An 18645-nucleotide genomic window follows, 5' to 3' on the forward strand; every position below is an offset into this window, starting at 1 on the left:
TGTCTTTGACTATCTCTGTGTGCCTGTGTCTCTCTGTCTCTCTCCCTCTTTCTCTCTGCCTCTCTCGTTCTCTCTCTGTGTCTCTCTCTGTGTCTCTCTCTGTGTCTCTCTCTGTGTCTCTCTCTCTCTGTGTCTCTCTCTCTCTGTGTCTCTCTGTCTCTCTGTCTCTCTCTCTCTGTCTCTCTCTCTCTGTCTCTCTCTCTGTCTCTCTCTCTCTCTGTCTCTCTCTCTCTCTGTGTTTGTCTCTCTCTCTGTCTCTCTCTGTCTGTCTCTCTCTCTCTGTCTCTGTCTCTGTCTCTGTCTCTGTCTCTCTCTCTCTCTCTCTCTCTCTCTCTCTCTCTCTCTCCCTGTCTCTTTTCTTATCTCTGACCCTAATCCCTTCGTCCTGCCCTGGCTGCATCTCTATGTCTGTCTTTTGTCTCTCCCTCTTACAAAATCAACCCACGAGGTGGATCCCGCTCTTCCCCAGCATGGCCAGTGCTCAACACAGCGGCACCGGGACAGGAGTTACTTGGCAAAAATTGCAAAAGAGAAGGAAGGAATGTGTGAGCCGCTGCCCTGAGGCGGACAGCCAAGCTGGGCTGTGGTGGCCACTCGGGGTACAACCGGAAGTCCCCACTGCTGGCCCTGGACTCTGGTCGTATGGAGCCTCCACCCTCGCCCTGGGAGGGCACCAGCCTCTCCCTCCCTGCCGCCGGCAGGAGGCGTGGGCAGCAGCTGGGAGAACCGGCTGTGCCCCTCCCCTGGGCCGGCCTGGTAGGCACCTGGCACTGGCGGGCGCGGCAGACGCTGCGCACCTGGCCCCGACGCCCGGCTAGCTCCTGCCCTGCCCGCCATGGACGGGCCACAGCCCCCGGCCCTATGGGGCTCATTGGAGAACAGTGTCTCCGAACTTAGGTGAGGTGGCCTGCTTGCCAGGACCTGGGGAGGGTGGGGACAGGCTCTGGCTGTGAAGGGACTCTCATTGGATATAGTGACGGGGATGCCTCTCTCATGCTCTGGTTCTTCTGTCTTGGGATGGGGGGCAGGGCCTTTGCTCACCTAAATTGGGTAAGGGTACCCGGGAAGTCTGGTCCAGAGAAGCTGCAAAAGGCTAAGGTTGCTGAGTCAGCTGAATCTCGTATGGCAACTCCACCTGGGAGACAGCAGGGAGCATGGGATGCTCAAAGACCGGAAAGTGACTCTTGGCCGCTGAGAGAGATTAGGGCCGACTTCTTTCCTCATGTAGCCAATGTGCATAGTTCCTCTGTTTCTGGAGATGAGTCACTCAGAATACCCACTTATCAGATGGAGAAACTGAGGCTGGGTAGGAAAGAGTCCTGATCACAGAGCTCTGTCTTCTGGCATCTTTGGGGCCTTTCCACACCCCACTCCTTGACTTCACTTCTCAGCTGAACAAGCAGAAACCCAGAAGGGAATGTAGCTCTCTCCTGTCTCACAGTTAGCTGCTGACCTCAACATCAGCCCTGGTATCTTACACTCTCACCCTGCCCTCCCATGACCTTCTGATACCCTGAGCTGTAAGGAAGGGGACAGCTAGGTCCTGTCCCCACCTGGGTTGCTTCATTCCAGTACTGTTCCAAGTCCTCCCTTCCCCTGCCTCAGCCAAGAGCCAGGGTGTGGAGAGGCACCCTGGAACTCAGACTCCAGGGACCAGTAGCTGAATCCCAATTGCTGTGTGACCTAGTCAAGCTTCCCAGGATCTCTGGGCCTCTCTGTAACCCTCACCTGACCTGACACCCTTCTCTGCCTACTTGTGCCACCAAGTCCCTGGAATGCCCTCTGCAAGTGACAGTCACTTGCTCTCTCTGCACCTCAGTATTGCCACCCAGGATTTAGGCTTAAGTTCAAACCTGTGACCCCCACAGTCCTGCTCGACACTTTCCCTCGTGTCTCTGCGGCCTGTCAGTCCCCACACGGACCTTCCCTATGCCAGACCTTCTCATGGCCGGCATCCCCTTCTAGAGCCACTCCCCTACCTCCCTGACCCCAGAGGTCCCAGAGCTGCCCCACCCATCCTGACAGCCATGCTGGGACTCCGTAGCACCCAGGTGCCTCCAGGCCCCACCCCTTTCCCCAGCACTCTCCTCCCCACCGGCATTCCATTCACCCCAGGACTTCAGGGTCACACCCCGCTCTTCCCTGCCCCAGTGCCTTCTGCCTTCGCACGTACAGTTTTTTGATTCTGTAGAGACTTAAGTAAGGTTCACTTCTAAACCCCAAACACCACTGACCCCAGCTGGAGCATCTTCTGTGGCTCCCCAGCACCCAGGGCAATGGCCCCCGAAGCTGTTTTAAGGTTCAGAAGAGTTTTGTTCAGAAGGAACGAATAAGTAATAGAAATTGGATCAGGATGGATCTGGTTTGAGGTAGAAGCAGGTCTGGGCTCCCCTCAGCCCTCTTTTGATGCATTTGAGCAATCTGAGCCCCTTGTGGCTCTCCTCGCCCTGCAGTGGGGCGTCCTCCTGTTTCTTCCTCTACCCGTGCCCACTACCCACCTCAGGCAGGGCCTGTGTGCTTTGCCCTTCCCCTTCCCTGGCAACCTCTGTCCTCTCTTTTATTGGCCAAATGTTTCTTGGGGCTGAAGATGTAAATGTGAATTTCAAACCTCAGTTGTTTATGGTTTCTGGATAGGATTGAGAGTGACGGCCCTTTGAGCCCAGATTGCTACGGTCCATCTTCAGATCTAGTCTGTCCTGGGCTCCATGACATCCTGTCATGGACAGGGGCCGGCATAGGAAACTCATTAGAGCAACGGCCAGGAATGAATGGAGAGAGATTAAGAAACCTTTGATCTTGGTGTGAGTCAGGTCTGCAGGTGGGGCGAGGTGTGGTGGGCAGAGGGCATCAGCAGAACCCCACAGGGCAAAGAACAGCACCTCATCCTACCACACCCCAGAGGCAACACGTGATTCCATTTTAAGTCTCCTAAACAAGAACAGGTGAGCCATTATCTGTTCCAGATTATGGGTCATGTGATGCAAACTGTCCAGGATTTAATTTGGGCTAAAGGACTGTCAGCAAGATTCAGCCCTTGGAATGTTCTAGATAATGGGGTTGGTTATGCAGCAGTGTGCTTTAAGTGAAGGTATCTCTCTCAGCCTCACGTGGACCTGGAGGACAGAATGGCCCGGGGCCATGGCTCAGGCTGAGTGCACGAGGCCCTTGATGCAGCCAGGCATCCCAGAACTCTGAGATAGAGGTTGGATGGAGAACATGGTCATCCTTGTCATAGTGAGGTCAAGGCCAGACTAGGTTACATGAGGACTTTATCCTTAAAAAACTAAAACAAGGTGGCTGGGCTGGGTGGTGGTAGTGGTGGATGCCTTTAATCCCAGCACCCAGGAGGCAGAGGCAGGCAGATCTCTGTGAGTTCAAGGTCAGCTTGGTCTACATAGGGAGTTCCAGGTCAGACAGGACTACACAGAGAAAGCCAGTTTCGGAGGTGGGGGTGGGAGAGACAGAGAGACAAAGAGAGAAAAGGAGGAGGAGGAGGGTTGCCTAAGGTCATTCAGATGTAATTAGTGTGAAGTCAAGATCTCAGTCACAGAAAGCAAAATGTCTCCTGCCCTAGATTTGGGTATGAAGAAGGCGGGAAGGAATGGGGCCTGGAAGGACAAAGGCCTCTCTGGCCAGGAGGCTCAGTGAGCATTCCGCTGGGAAGATCCATACATGTTGTGGAAAAGAACTGAGACAAGAACCAGAGAAGCCACTGGCTTGTGTGCCTGAGCTCAGAGAAAGCTTCCCGCCCAGTAATCTCTGTTGGCTGCTTTGGTTTTTTTCTGGTGCTGGGTATTGAACACACAAGCTACACAAGTGCCCTACCGCTGAGCCACACCCCCAGGCTGAGGGACTCTAGGTGGGGGCTCTGCCACTGAGCCACATCCCCTAGCCTTCTCTTTACAAAATTTGTACCATGTCTGTTTGTGCTCTTGTATGGGCTTGTGAATGTCACACCCATGTGAAGGTCAGAGGATGACTTTCTGGGTTGGTTCTCTCCTGTTATGCTGGTCCCAGGGATGGGACTCAGGTCATCAGATCGTGCCCCAAGGGCCTTATCCCCATAGCCACTCCACTGTCTTTTTACTTCTTAGTTTGGGACATAGTCTTAAGCTATTCAGGCTGGCCTTGTACATGGAATCCTCTTACCCCTACCTCTAGAACAGTTGGAATGTCAGGCCTTCTGGCTAGTTTTTATTATTTTTTTTTCCTGGAGCTGAGGACTGAACCCAGGGCCTTGCGCTTGCTAGGCAAGCACTCTACCACTGAGCTAAATCCCCAGCCCCTAGTTTTTTAATCTCCAGTTTTACATCTCAACATTGGGGAGATCTCACAGACCACATAGAACTGGGCTCTCTGCTCAAGGAGCTGTTAGAAAAGTTTTAAGCAATAAACACATGTCAGAGGTACCTACCTAGGGGTCGAGAGGCAAGTAGAGGCCCCTTGTTACCAAGGGTAAGAAGCAGGAGATGCTCATAGCCCAGATACCCAAGTCAGTCTCCTCTGTCATGCTTTATTGTCTCTCAGGGGACAGGGACTGGAGAGTGGGACATCCCAGTGTGAGGGCTCATGCTAGGAGGAAATGTGGGATCCAGCAGACCTTAGTAATCAAATGCTGAGCCAACAAGGGGTATCCTGGTAGCAATGAGATCTGAACCAGAAGCCTTAAAGAAGGGACCAGGGCCTAGGCACTAAGGACTGGGTGCTCTGAGCTCTGAGCTCTGACCAGACTCCAGGGATAGATGGCTCAGAGAAGCTGCAACTGCTGTTAAGTGGGTGACACATGCATGCATGCGCACACACACAAGAATGTGGGTGCCCGCAGAGGTCAGAAGACTTAGATTCCTCAGTCTGTAGCCATAGGAGGTTGTGATCTGCCCAGTGTGGATGCCCAGAGCTAAACTTGAATCCTCTGGGTGAGCAGTGTACTTCCAAGCACCGAGCCATCTCTCCATTCCCAGTTTGGGTTTTTTCCAACAGGGTCTCACTCTGTAGCCCAGGCTGGCCCTGAACTATGGCAATCCTCCTGCCTCAACCTCCCAAGTGTTCGGAAATAACAGCAGTGAGTTGCCATTCTTAGCTGGTTTTTCCTACTTCCTTTTCCAAATGCCGGTAAGCCCACTTGAGCCCAGAAATAGGAGGCAAGAGGAGAGAGAGAGAACCAGGAGCTGATTCGGAGCACACCCCAACCAGGCCTGCTCACCGGTTCACTCTGTCTGTGCAGGGCCAACAGGACCTTCCTCCACCTTTCCTTCTTCTCTTTCTTTCTTTCTTTCTTTCTTTCTTTCTTTCTTTCTTTCTTTCTTTCTCTTTTGTGTGCATTTCTGGATGTGATGTAGGCACATGTGTGCACATGTGTGCTGGCATGCCCACCTGTGCGTGTGAAGACTTGGAGACTACATCTTGGTAATAAGACTTTCCACGTGTCTATCTAAGCATGTGTGTGTGTGTCTGTGAGTGTATGTGCATGTGTTTGTGCAGGTGACATTGGATACCAGAAGAGGGCGCCAGATCCCTCATAGCTGAGTTATAAGAGGTAGCATCTGCCTGCTATAGGTTCTGGAATCCAAATTTATGTCCTTTTGCAAAAGCACTAAGTACTTTTTATTACTGAGCCATCTCTCTAACTCCACTATTTTATTTTTCGAGACAGAGTCTCTCTTACAGAAACTGGAGCTCTCCATGTCGATTAGATTGGTTGGTCAGAGAGTCCCAGGGATCTGTTTTTCTCTGCCCTACCACAGCAATGAGATAAGGACACACACCACAGTGGCTGAGATATGGACACACACCACAGCTCTGAGATACAGACATACACCACAGCTCTGAGATACGGACACACCACAGCTCTGAGATACAGACATACACCACAGCTCTGAGATACGGACACACCACAGCTCTGAGATACAGACATACACCACAGCTCTGAGATACGGACACACCACAGTGCCTGACTCATGGGGGCTGAGGATCTGAACTTAGATACTCATGCTTGGACACAAGCATGTTAGCCGGTGGGCTGTCTCCTTAGCTCCAACCGTCTTCCTCCCCTTTGCTATGTTAGGTGGGATGAAACCCAAGGCTTCCTGCACATCACTACCATTGAACCACACCCAGCCCCACACTCACGGATTTGAGGCAGGGGCATTGCCACTGAGCTTCCCCCGCAGTCCCTCACTATGAAATTCTGGTCAGTGCCTTTATCAACACCTTGCTTATTTAAACTCAGGTAACTGTCTCTTTGACACCAGGACTAAAAACGCGCTCTGAGAGCTCCCAGCTGTCATTGCAGCATATAGGAAGTGTAGGCAGAAGGAGTGCTGTAAGCGGAGGCTAGCCTGGGCTACAGAGACCCTGTCTTTAAAACAAACAAACAAACTAAACTATAAATTAGGTAGAGTTACTCCTTCCCACACTGAGCCCGAGCTCTGTAGTGTGTGCTTTCTCTGTCTAGTGACCTCTCAGGCATCTGCTCTGCATGGGGAGAGGTGCCATTTGCATTTTGATCTCATTGAGGTCACGGCTGACAAGTTGGCTAGGCCTTGGCTGTTCCCAGGCTGCTACTAGAGCTTCCCACTGTCAAAACTTTTGCTAAGTCAGTAAGGGGACGGGAAAGTCAGAGCCTCTGTCCCCTGTCCCTGTGGTCACATTTCCAACGCTCAGGAGTCACATGTGGCTGGCAGCTGTGGCTTTTGATGGTGTGCTGTGCCTGTGTGATGCTCTGTACAATCAAGGCACACAGTAGGGGTTGACATGGGAGAGCATATCAGAGAGAAGTGGAAAGAGCCCCGGGCAAGAGGCCACTAGGAGATCTGGGGAGGTAGAGCGTGGAGCATTAGGGAACAGACTGAGCCCGACAAAAGAGGGTGGGTAGGAGGCCTTGCAGGCCCTTCAAGGAGACCGAAGGTCTGAAAGGACAGAGCTGGGAGAACTTTGGACCAAAGGTATGTCTCTGTCATTTGTCACTCCGTATCTCGCAGCCTCTGTCCTCCTCTCTCAAATGGACCAACAATGTGAGGGTTGTACGTCAATCTAAAGGAAGTGTTCCGTGCGGCCAATCAGCTGCTGGAATTTAAAACACCATTTATAAATTTTTGTTTTGCTTTGTTTTATTTTGTGGCAGGTTCTATAGCCCTGGCTGTCCTCAAATTCAAAGCAATCCTCCTGCCTCAGTCTCCCGAGAACTGGGATTGAAGGCCTGTGTGACCCGGCCTATGACTATTCCCTTTTGTGTCTTTAACTAGAGTACCCTCACATTCTGGCATCTATACAGAGCCCTTCTACAGGTAAGGGCTGTAGAAATTTTAACAAATTTAGGAATTTCAATTACAAATTTACACCTTTCCCTGAGTAAAACCAGCCAGACACCAAGAAGTAGCTCTTAGGATGACATTCTATAAAGTCAGGGCCAGTCTCATTCACCCTGGAATGGAGAATAGAAAAACAGCAGGGGCCGTCAGGACTGGTGGGTAGGGAACCTACATGTTGCCTGGAACGTCCTGTCTCCTGACCCTGGCTTGTTAAATTTACTTTGATGGGTACCATTCTTCAAAATGAAAATGCTGTGTGTGTGTGTGTGTGTGTGTGTGTGTGTGTGTGTGTGTGTATTTATTTTTATTTCATATGTATGGGTGTTTTGCATGTATGTATGTCTATGTACCATATGTGCCTGGTACCTATAGAGGGCATCAGATCCCATGGAACTGAAGTTATAGATGGTTGTGAGCCACCATGTGCGTCCTGGGAATTGGACCTGGGTCCTCTGGAAGAGCAGCCACAGCTCTTAACCCCTGAGCCACCTCTTTAGCCTGGAAGAAAACTTTTAATTAAAAAAAGAAAATGACAGGTGTGAATGGGGTATACTTTGCACGGCTCAGTGGTAGAGCCCTGCTTAGAATCCCCCAGTGAGGCTGGAGTGTGACTCAGTGGTAGAGCTCTGGCATAACCAGAGCCCCGGGTTCAATCCCACTATTGCTTGCCAGTGGCACACACAAAGCATACAATACACATACACACAACACACACATGTACACATGCAAGTACCTACAAGCATGCATACATGCATGAACACACACAACACAGGCACATGTATGTACTCCACACACATGTATGCATGCACATGTGCACGCATGCATATAACACAAGCCCGTGCACACACAGCACACATGTGCACATATACACACACACACATATACCATGTATACACACAACACATACAGGTTTCTGTCCTGAAGCTCACGTGACGATGACCTCGGCAGTTGCTCGCTTATGAATGCATGGCTGTGGGCACGTGTGCGATCTGCAGTTAGATGTGTTTTACAACTTAAAGAGATTTGTCTATTTTGGGTAACACTGGGGATTGAACCCAGGACCTTGGCATGCCTGGCCAGTGCTTTACCATCAGCCATGCCCTGCCCTTCTTTTACTTTATGTTTTGTGTTTTGAGGCAGGGTCTCTCTATGTAGAGCAGGCTGTCCTAGAACTCTCAGGGATCTACCTGTCTCTGCCAGCCTGGAACTGGGATTAAATGTGAGTGCCACCGTGCTGGGTACACCATGCTGGCTCCTCCTCCTTCTTTTTGTTTTGCATCAGGATCTCTCTAAATTTCACAGGCTGGCCTTGAAATCAAGCTCCTCCTGCCTCGATCTCTCATGAGGCTGCTGTGGTAATAGGCTCGTCCCACCAGACCCAGCCTCATGCATTTTAACCTGAGGCACATGGGCCAAGACCTTTGACCCCCACACATTCCTGGCTGCGGGTGACTAAGGTCAGTTTGTTTCCCAGCTTCTTTACAGCAGACATTTATGTAGTGAATTTCAGAAATGGAAAGGGTGTCATCTGAGGATACTGACAAGATGGAAACACACCAGGAATGGTGGCACATGCCTTTAATCCCAGCACTCAGAAGTCAGACCTCTCAGTTCCAGACCAGCCTGGTCTACAGAGCTAGCTCCAGGCCAGCCAAAGCTACACAGAAAAAGTTATGTCTGGAAAACTAACGCACAAACAAACAAGATGAAAACCGGTTTCTGTGATGGACCGGCTGCAAGCGCTTTGCTGGGTGCTCATTTCCTCCTCTTGGCTCTGGCTGATCCCTGCTGCAGTCTAGATCTTGTGTGCTTCACTGGGTTCTTGCTCAAGGTCATCCGTGTGCCCCTACATTTCAGGGGTGGGGCCGTGGTTGTTTGTTCATGTAACAAACACTACTGCCCCTCACCCGACTCTCCACTCTCCCTGTCCGGAAGGTAGCACAGGTTCCCAGCTCCTTTATTATTGTGGAAGGTTCACTGAAAGAAGGAAAACACACAAAGAGAAAAGATACTAAGTGTCAAGTGGTGGCCAAAGAGTAAACAAGGTGGAGAACAGCCGGGTGGTGCTGTCTGAGCCGGCCATGCATCATAGAAAAACCGGGACTGAATCTCCCAGCGAGGGTAAGCCAATGTCGCTTCAGTAGATTTGCTCTGGCTCTGGCTAAGTGTGAGTCATCCTGCCGAGTGGAGTTGGGGACGCTGGCACAGATGCACTGGATGCAGAAGGCAGCGTGGAGGTGAGCAGGGATGTGAGGAAGGACGTCTGGCAGGCAAAGGCTGGGCGGCTGGACTTTGCTGTAAACACTGGCCATGATGTAACTGGAGCTGGCTCAGGCTGGGGGACTCTGCTGAGCTAACCCCAAGGTGAATCAGCAGAACAGCCTGGCAGCTGTGACAGTGGGGGCTGGCTGAGCTAGGGCTACAGTTCCCAGACATCAGATGCCACACATGGGTCCCTCTGAGACCCCACAGCTTCTTCCTCATCCTCTTAGGAGTTTCTATACATCACCGCCTCAGAGGGGTGCCTCTGACCTCCTGTGGCCAAAATGAAAATGTTCTGTTGCAGAGCTCCCTGTCTGAGATTAATCCTATCTCTGCTCCCTCCTCCTCTCCGTCCTCCTCCTCCTCTCCTCCCTCCTCCTCCTTCTCTCCCTCCTCCTCTCCTTCTTCCTCTATTCCCTCCTCTCTTTCCTCCTCCCCTCCTCATCTTCTCCCTCTTCCTCTCCCTCCTCCCTTTCCCCCTCACTCCTCCTCTCTCTCTTCTGTCTCCTCCTCTTTCTCATTTTCATTCTTCTCTTCTTCCACTTCCTTTATTATGAGACTGGGTCTGGATTTGTAGCTCAGGCTGTTCTTTTTTTTTTTTTTTCTTTTTTTCGGAGCTGGGGACCGAACCCAGGGCCTTGTGCTTGCTAGGCAAGCGCTCTACCTCTGAGCTAAATCCCCAACCCCTCTCAGGCTGTTCTTAAACTTGCAAAATTCTCCTGTCTCAGACCCACATCACTTTCTGCTCTTTATAGTGACATCGTTTGGAACTGTCTGAATCAATCCCAAGGACAGAAGGTGCCATTGGGATTTTCAGTGTTCTTAGAGCCCCTGACCTTTGGCCAGGGCTCATGATATATCAGTAGGTGACTGGCCACCCTCTGGTGCAGGAGCCTGACATATCTTTGGCCATTGCTCACATGAGGGGAGGTAGTGAGGTAGTGGTATGGTGAGGTCCCTTCTCAAGTATCCTGAATAGACAAGAGAGTCACAGGCAGGCACTGACCATCACTGTAGTAATGGATGTCGGGCGTCTTAATAGAGAGAACCACAAGCTCGGGATTTGGCTTAGCTGCCTAGCATACATGAGGCCTGGGTTCCATGTCCAGCAGCACATAGACCTGGTGTGCACCCCTGTAATCCCTGCATTAAGGAGCCAACAGCAGAAGGATTGCCAGGGATTTGAGTGGAACCTGGGCTACTTAGTGAGGCCTTGCCTCAAGAAACAAAACAGCCGTATAGTACAATCAATGTCGGAGGAAGTGTGTCACACCTCAGGAGATGTGACACACTCCTAAAGCCCTTCAAAGGCCTCGGGCTTACCCATCTTCTCCCGACTGCCTGCACTGTCCCATTGTGCCCTGCTTACCCGAGAATGTGGGTGCATTTGCCTCCTGTCCCTAGTGGTTCAGCCACTGGCTAGAAATCCTATGGAAATGGGTGTGCTCTGGTGGGAGCCGGCTCTGTGCAGAGCCATCTCACTCTGTGATTTCCAGAGCTGCTGTCTGTGGTTCACGGTTGCCTCCCCCAACACCTTAGCAGCACAGAGGCACCTTCTCATCTCCTGTTGTCCACTGCTGCTTCACTGGGAGTTCGTGCACGAGTGTTTGTGTGTGTGTGTGTGTGTGTGTGTGTGTGTGTGTGCATGTGTGTGTACCTGTGTGTGTCTCTGTGTCTCTCTGTGTGTGTATATATATCTGTGTGTGTATCTGTGTCTGTGTGTGTATGTGTGTATCTGTGTGTGTATTTGTGTGTGTGTCTGTGTGTGTGTCTGTGTGTGTTCAGGCGCACAGATGCATGGACAAATGTGAAAGCCAGAGGTTAAGTGTGGCTGTCAGAGGAGTCACCCACCATTTACATATTTACATACATATTCATGTGTGTGCCTGTGCGTGCAGCGGCTTGTGCTCATAGGTCAGAAGACAGCTTACAAGAGTCCGTACTCTCCTCCACAAGAGGTTCTGGGGATTAGACTCAGGTCCTTAGGCCTGGCAGGCGGTGGCTTTACCGCTGAGCCATTTTGCCAGGTGCATCTACCTTCTTTTGAGACAGGTTCTCTCAATGAACTGAAATACTGCTGATTAGAGTAGGTTGGTTGGCCAGTGAACTCCAGGGACTGCCCCTCCCAGTGCTGGGATTACATTACATGTGGCAACTGTCCCAGTTGGGGCTCTTATGGCAACGCTGGGAGTCAAATCCAAGTCCACATGCTTCTGAGGCAAGCTCTTTACTGGATGTTTTGTTTCTCGTGGTTAAACACCCAAGAAAAGACGGTGTTTTACAAGCTTTGCTTATGTTATACTTCATTATAACGTAAGTTATAGTGCATTATTATAGTGCATTAACTAGGAGATAATTATATTGATCCTTACATTGACCAGCTTGTGGCACTGACATTGTGGTGGGGCTGGATACAGTATGACCAGGGCTTCTCTGGACAGACTCGGTCAATTTTGTGTCATCCTAATCTGTTGGGTTCACATCCGCTCTGCCCTCCATGGCTGTGTGATGTTAGCCAGGTGGCTCAGCCTCTCTGAACCTCCATTGTCTCCTCTATAGGTCAGGGGGTCATCAGAAATCTCACAACATCGCTGAGTGAATCCACTAGGTCGGGGAGGACCATGTGCAGAAATTCCTTCCCTTCAGTGGACACTGATGTGCGGGTGGAAGTTTTCTCTCCCTAGTGCAGGCAGTGCTGGGAGCATTTTGGAGACATTAACGAAAGAGACAGAACCTAAATAAATAATTGAGTCTGGAGAGATGGCTCAGTGGGTAAGAACATGGCTGCTCTTGCTGAGGACCGGGGTTCAGTTCTCAGTGCCCCCCCCCCAGAGTAGCTCACAACCTTCTGTGATTTCAGCCCCAGGGGATCTGACGCCCTCTTGTGGCCTCTGCAGGCACTGCAAGTGGTGCTCAGCTAACACAGGAAGGCAAAACATCCATACATGTAAATCAATTAATATAAAGAAAAAGTTTCTTCACTGTAAAGCCCCTGGACAGAGAAGACATCCAGAATATATGGCTTGATTACCTCCACTCAGGAGATCTGAAGCCCCAAGCACTCCAAAATCCAAACCTCTCGTAGAGCTGGCATGATACCACGGGTAGAAGCTTTGGCTTGCCTGACCTCGTGGAACCTGTCAGAGCCAAAACATGGAGAAGTGATGATGTTGGATGTGACGCCTCTGAGGCTGGGGAAGGTGTGTGGGAAGTGTCTGTAACCAGAGTTTAGACTCAGGACCCTTTCCCAAGGCACCCAATGTGTGCTTTAGCAGGAAATACAAAAGCCTTAAAGTAAAGCCTCTGTGAGCCCCATCCATGGTTTGGGTGAGGTGAGACAATATTCAGCTTAAGCTGTGTGAACAGAAACAAATCAGAAGAGGACAAGTGTGTGTGTTAGTGGGGGGCAGCTGTGGAGCACATGTGGCCAGCCTGTTGTCCATCCGGTGGCCTCCATAATATGTGTAAAACCCTACAGCAGGATCGACCCAGCACAGGAGGGGAAACAAGGCCAGTGGGCTGGGCTGACAGAGATGGTGGCACAGAGGGACAGAGCAGATGGGGGTGCCTCGCGGGTTCTTGTAATAGCATGGTTACCTCCTGTCGGTAACCTGAGGTTTTGAACATGGGAAGAGCAGAAGCACCTGGTCCTGGACGGTCCCTCCAGGTGGGAAGGACCCTCCCTGGCCTGCAGGTGGGAAGAGCTGACTGTGGGAGCCTTGGCGGAGGCAGGATTATAACATGATGACGGCAGCAGACTAGGCCATAGGCCATGGTGGCTTTCCTTCCTTCCATCTGTCTCCTGACATGGAACCCTGTCCAAATTCAGCCCTCTCCCTTCTCTACCATAGGAACTGAGTTGCCTTCAGAGGATACCAGGGGAGACAGACGCATCTGTGACTGTTGGCACAGAGAATCAGGAAGGCACAAGACATGAAACCCAAAGAGGCTGTGTGACCCTAGGGGCGATAGGTGTTAGAGAAATGGACACAGCAGAGGGGAGAGGCCAGGTGGGGGGCAGAGCTGGCCTTAAGTAGGGGATGTGGGGGTCTCACAGGAGGCTCAAGAGTGCCACATCCTGGCTGGTGAAGTCCCCACAGTACCCAGGGTTGAGGGCACAGGAAAGGGAGGGGACACAAGCACTCAGGGACATTTCTCGACTCTGTCATTCATTTAGACATTCCTCTATCCGTTCTCAAATGTGTCTGTGTGTGGATTCATCCATTCCCTTGTTCTTTCATCCGCTCGTTCGCACATTCGGCCGTCACTCCCTCTCTCATTCATTGCCTCACATCTGACTTTGAGTGCCAGCAGCCCTGATTCCCTGCCGCTTGGCCTCTCAGGACCTGAGCTGCATTCAGAGATTTTTTTTTTTTTTTAAACTGGTGGAACAGTGGGCCAGGTGTCCATATTCATTTACTTACTTATCCAGGAATGATTTCAGGGTGCCTAAGGGCACAAGATCCTTCTGTGGAAGGTGACTCAGTTTCCCACTCCAGTAATGAGAAAGAAATAGCTCTCTCAAGGAGTTGGTGAGATCAAAGACTAAACCATACCTGGGGCTAACCACCGAGTATCTCTTAAAAGCCCAGCACTTAAGATGTACAAGCTCTTATAATCCTCATAGCACTGAAGGCTTGAAGTAGTAATTATTGCTGTCTGCTTGTGATAGGTGAGGAAACTGAGGCTCAAGGAGGCAAGGCAACGTAGGCTTTGCCATGGGCAGGCCTTCTCCATCTAATCTGCCTGGTAACCGTTGACCTCACTGCTCCTGTCTGTTCAGCCAAACTGCCTGGTAACTGGTGATGTCACAAATTCTACCTCGGGGTTCAACCTATGGAGAAAGAAACCTGATAACATCACTGAAGAAATGTAGTATCTAGAGAATTTACAACTTACAAGACACACTGCCCTGCAGGCTGGTCTGAACAGGGCCTTGCTAATACTGGTCCACTGCTGTACAAAATGGCTATTTCTCAGATATCTCAAGTTTATGGGATATGAGCTTCCAACCAGGCTGTATGCTGACCACTTACAGCCAGCCTCCTGCCTTTCTTCTCCATGAAATTTAACCAACTTTGATACAATGCTTTCTCCATGTTAGAAAATGCTATGAGGTGGAAGGTATTATACCCATATATACACCAAAAACAAACAAACAAAAAAAAAACCCAAAACCAAAAGAAAACAAAAAAAGCAAGGCATAGAGAGTGTCCCACGGTGAATATTCCTGAATGCTTATCCTCCATGTGTCTGAGTTTTACCTCAGAACCAAACTCTCATCACCAACATAGTTATTATTGCTGCTCTAGGGTCTAGTGACACACCACACAGTCATGCCCATCCCTCACTGGGGGTTCTAGGCAGGGGCTCTACCACTGAGCCACACCCCCAGCCCCTCACTGGGGGATTTTACACTGCAAACATTCCTGCTTTCTTTTTAAGATGCATCTTAATGTATTTATGGGCATATATGTCTGTGTGTGTGTCTGTATGTCTGTGTGTGTGTCTGTATGTCTGTGTGTCTGCATCTCTGTGTGTCTGTATGGGTGCTCACAAAGACTAGAAGAGAGCATCAGATCCCCTGGAACTGTAATTAAAGGCATTTGTGCCTTATATAGGTATTGTAATCAGAACTTGGGTTCTCTAAAATAACTGTAAGTGCTCTTAACTGCTGAGCCATCTCTCCAGCCCCTCCTTTTTGGGGGATGGGGTCAAGACAGGGTTTCTCTCTGTAGCCCTGGAACTCACTCTGTAGACTGGCCTTAAACTCAGAGATCTGCCTTGCCTCTGCCTCACAAATCCTGGGACAAACGGCAGGCAATGCCACCACTTACTTCCCAGGGTCTCCCTATACTTTTGGAGTTGGCCTTTAGCTTTCTGTCCTCCCGTCTCAGCCTTCTGAGTCTTGGGAATGACCATCGTGACCCACTGGTCTCTCTCATAGCAAGGTGTTTTAAGAGCAGTTGGTGACAACCACAGTTCTGTCCATCTTAACCTCCCTGGGAGAGGAGGGACCTGAGAAGGCCACATGCAGAGGGCTTTAGCGGGACACTGATGGCATTCAGTTACTACACAGTGGTGCAATGTGGGAGTTGCTCCCCAAGATAAGGTGACATGCATCCAGGGACAGAAGCCAGGACGCTAACCCGTGTCTGAGAACACTCGTCCCACCCGTCAAGGGAGTGAAGCAGATGCAGCAGCCAGAAGCCAGGCTGTTCTTAGGGGCTTCAGTGGGTGCTGCTTCTTTGAAATGAAGCAATGTGCTGTGGTTTCTTTTGCCCTCAAAACATGAAAGCAAGGGTTGTAGCTTGGTGGCAGGGCGATGGCCTAATGTGTCAGCGCCAAGACTCAAGCTCTGTCACTGAAGAAAAAAATCATTAGATAAAAATGTGTCCTAGATGAGCCTGGTGGCCCAAATCTGTCATCCTAGTTACTTAGGAGGCTGAGATACAAGAATCAAAAGTTCAAGACCAGCCAGAACAACTTAGAGAGACCCTGTCGCCAACAAATTAATAGAGGGTTGTGGGCGTGGCTCAGTGGTAGACCCCCTGCCTAGAATCCCCCAGTGAGGGGCTGGGGCATGGCTCACTGGTAGGACACTTCCTGTACCATTCTGAAAGGTCTCGGTTCAGCCTTCTCTTCGGAAACTCAGTTCCGTGGCTGCGTAAATGCGTCATGGCTTTGGGACAAGCAGCTAGATCGTTTTAGCTTCTCAGTGAGTCATCGTGGGCTCTCACATGGGCTCTGCAGCGTGCAGCGTTGGCGGGGCACCTGCCACCTTTGGCTTGGGTTCCTCATTCGGAAAATGGCCTGAAGACGTGGTGTCGCCCTCCAGGGTCGGGATGTGGAATAACACAAGGAGGAGAGTTAGCCCCACTTTGCAGACACGGAGTATCCTTCCTCCTACCAGCTGCGTGGCTTTGGGCCTCCCGCCGCTGCGCTCAGCTTCTACACCCATAGCGTGGGGATAGCAGACATGACATCATGGGATTGTTGTGGCGGAGTCGAAGCGGGTCCACTTTTCCGGTGGGCACATGAGGCTCAGAGAAAGGACACTCCTCCCTGGGGTGGAACTCCTGCTGACCTCCTTGTTCTTCCTTACACCTGCCCTTCCCTCTCTTACAGCCAGAAGCTGCAAGGTGAATACTTCAGGTACAAAGGCATCCCCTTTCCAGTCGGCATGTACACACCAGAGAGCCTCAGTCTGGCGGAGAACACTAGCAATGTGCAGGACGACGACATCTTCATCGTCACCTACCCCAAATCAGGTACCTGTGGTGCTAGCCTGGGCTCAGGGAAGAAGGGAGGAGGGAAGGGAGGAGCCTGCTTTGCAGAACCTGGGAGCTTGTCCTCTGCTGGGAGCACCTTCCTTTGCACTGCGCCCTAAGTCCCTGCTCCAGGGAGACTCTGAAGGTCTGCTAATCTAGGGCTGCAATAGTGTCCCCAGACCTTCTAGGTCCCCTAAGCCTTCACAGCATTGAGTGCCATCAGCCACGTGTGGTTTGGTGGGTAATTTGTTCGTTTTTGTCAAGACAGGTTTTCATGTAGCCCGGGGTTGGCCTCGAACCTCTGGTCCTGCTGCCTCAGTGTCTCAGGTTCTGGGATGGCAGTGTGTGCTGCCAGGCACAGCCTCATTGATTAAATCTCTGCTTGCCCACTGGAAGCTTGATCTGGCTCTCTCTCAGAGCTTTGTCTGCCTTGGCTATTGCTTGTTCTCTGAGCCTAGAACCATGCCTGCTGTGTAGCACGTTTGTGGAGGATGTCCCGCCTCTCCATTTCCTTCTGAACTCACACGCAGAACGCTACTCAGTCTTCACAGATAAGGAACGCGAGTGAGCTTCCTGCTTTTCTTTTTTGTTACTATAATAGATCACCTGACCAAAAGCAACTCAAAGAAGAAAGGCCTGGTATGGTTCGCACTTCCAGACCACAGCCTATCATAGAGTGAAGTCAGGCCAGGAACTCAATCAGGAATTGAAACAGAAGTCAAACAGGATCCTGCTGTGACTGCCTTGCTCCCTATAGCTTGCTCAGCTAACTGTTTATAAAACCCAGGCCCCCTGCCCAGGAGAGGCACTGCCCAGAGTGGGCTGGGACTTCTTATACCAATTAGCAATCAAGAATATGTCTTTAATCTAAGCACTAAGGAGGCAGGGGCGAGCCAGGTGAGCTTGATCTACATAGGAAATTCCAGGCCAGCCAGGGCTACATAGTGAGACAAATAGTAAATAAACAAGAAACATAGTTAAGGGGGCTGGAGAGATGGCTGAGTGGTTAAGAGCACCGACTGCTCTTCCAGAGGTCCTGAGTTCAAGTCCCAGCAACCACATGGTGACTCACAACCATCTGTAATGGGATCAGATGCCCTCTTCTGGTGTGTCTGAAGACAGCTACAGTGTATAAGAAAGAAAGAAAGAAAGAAAGAAAGAAAGAAAGAGACATAGTTAAATAAACAAAAAAAAAATATAAAAAGAAACTGTCAGAAACATGCCCTCAGACCAATGGACACAATTCCCCAGCAGAGACTCTGGGTAATTCCAGGCTGTGTTGGCAGCTGAGGGTAACTGGGAGAGCTGGCTACAGTGGTGCACATCTGTAATCCCAGCATGTTGGAGGAGGAAGAGGACCAGAAGTTAAAGTCACCCTCAGCTACAGACTGGGTTTGAAGCCAGCCTGAGGTAGTAAGACTCTGTCTTTAAAACAAAAAACAAGGGGCTGGAGAGATGGCTCAGAAGTTAAGAGCAATGTCTGCTCTTCCAGAGGTCCTGAGTTCAATTTCCAGCAACCACATGGTGGCTCACAACCATCTATAATCAGGTCTGGTGCCCTCTTCTGGCCTGCAGCCATACATGCAGGCAGAAAGCTGTATGATATATACATGATAAATAAATAAATAAGTAAATAAATAACAAAAAAGAACAAAGGGGCTGGAGAGATGGCTCAACAGTTAAGGGCACTGAGTTCAATTCCCAGCAACCACATGGTGGCTCACAACCATCTGTAATGGAATCTAGTGCCCTCTTGAAAGCTGTATGATGATACATAATAAATAAATATTCAAAACAAAAAC

General features: G+C 50.5%; 1 protein-coding gene across 1 annotated transcript in view; it reads left to right on the forward strand.

The window, feature by feature from the left end:
• Positions 1-727: 727 nt before the first annotated feature.
• The window catches only part of Sult2b1 (sulfotransferase family 2B member 1), a 28497-nt gene continuing 10579 nt past the window's right edge, over positions 728-18645 (forward strand). Inside the window, exons 1-2 of the mRNA XM_032893614.1 lie at positions 728-897; positions 16701-16843. Coding sequence (XP_032749505.1) covers positions 836-897; positions 16701-16843 — 205 coding nt within the window. The 5' untranslated portion in view covers positions 728-835. The remainder of the gene's footprint in view (positions 898-16700; positions 16844-18645) is intronic.

Source organism: Rattus rattus, chromosome 2, assembly GCF_011064425.1.
Source record: "Rattus rattus isolate New Zealand chromosome 2, Rrattus_CSIRO_v1, whole genome shotgun sequence".
Lineage (NCBI taxonomy): Eukaryota > Metazoa > Chordata > Mammalia > Rodentia > Muridae > Rattus > Rattus rattus.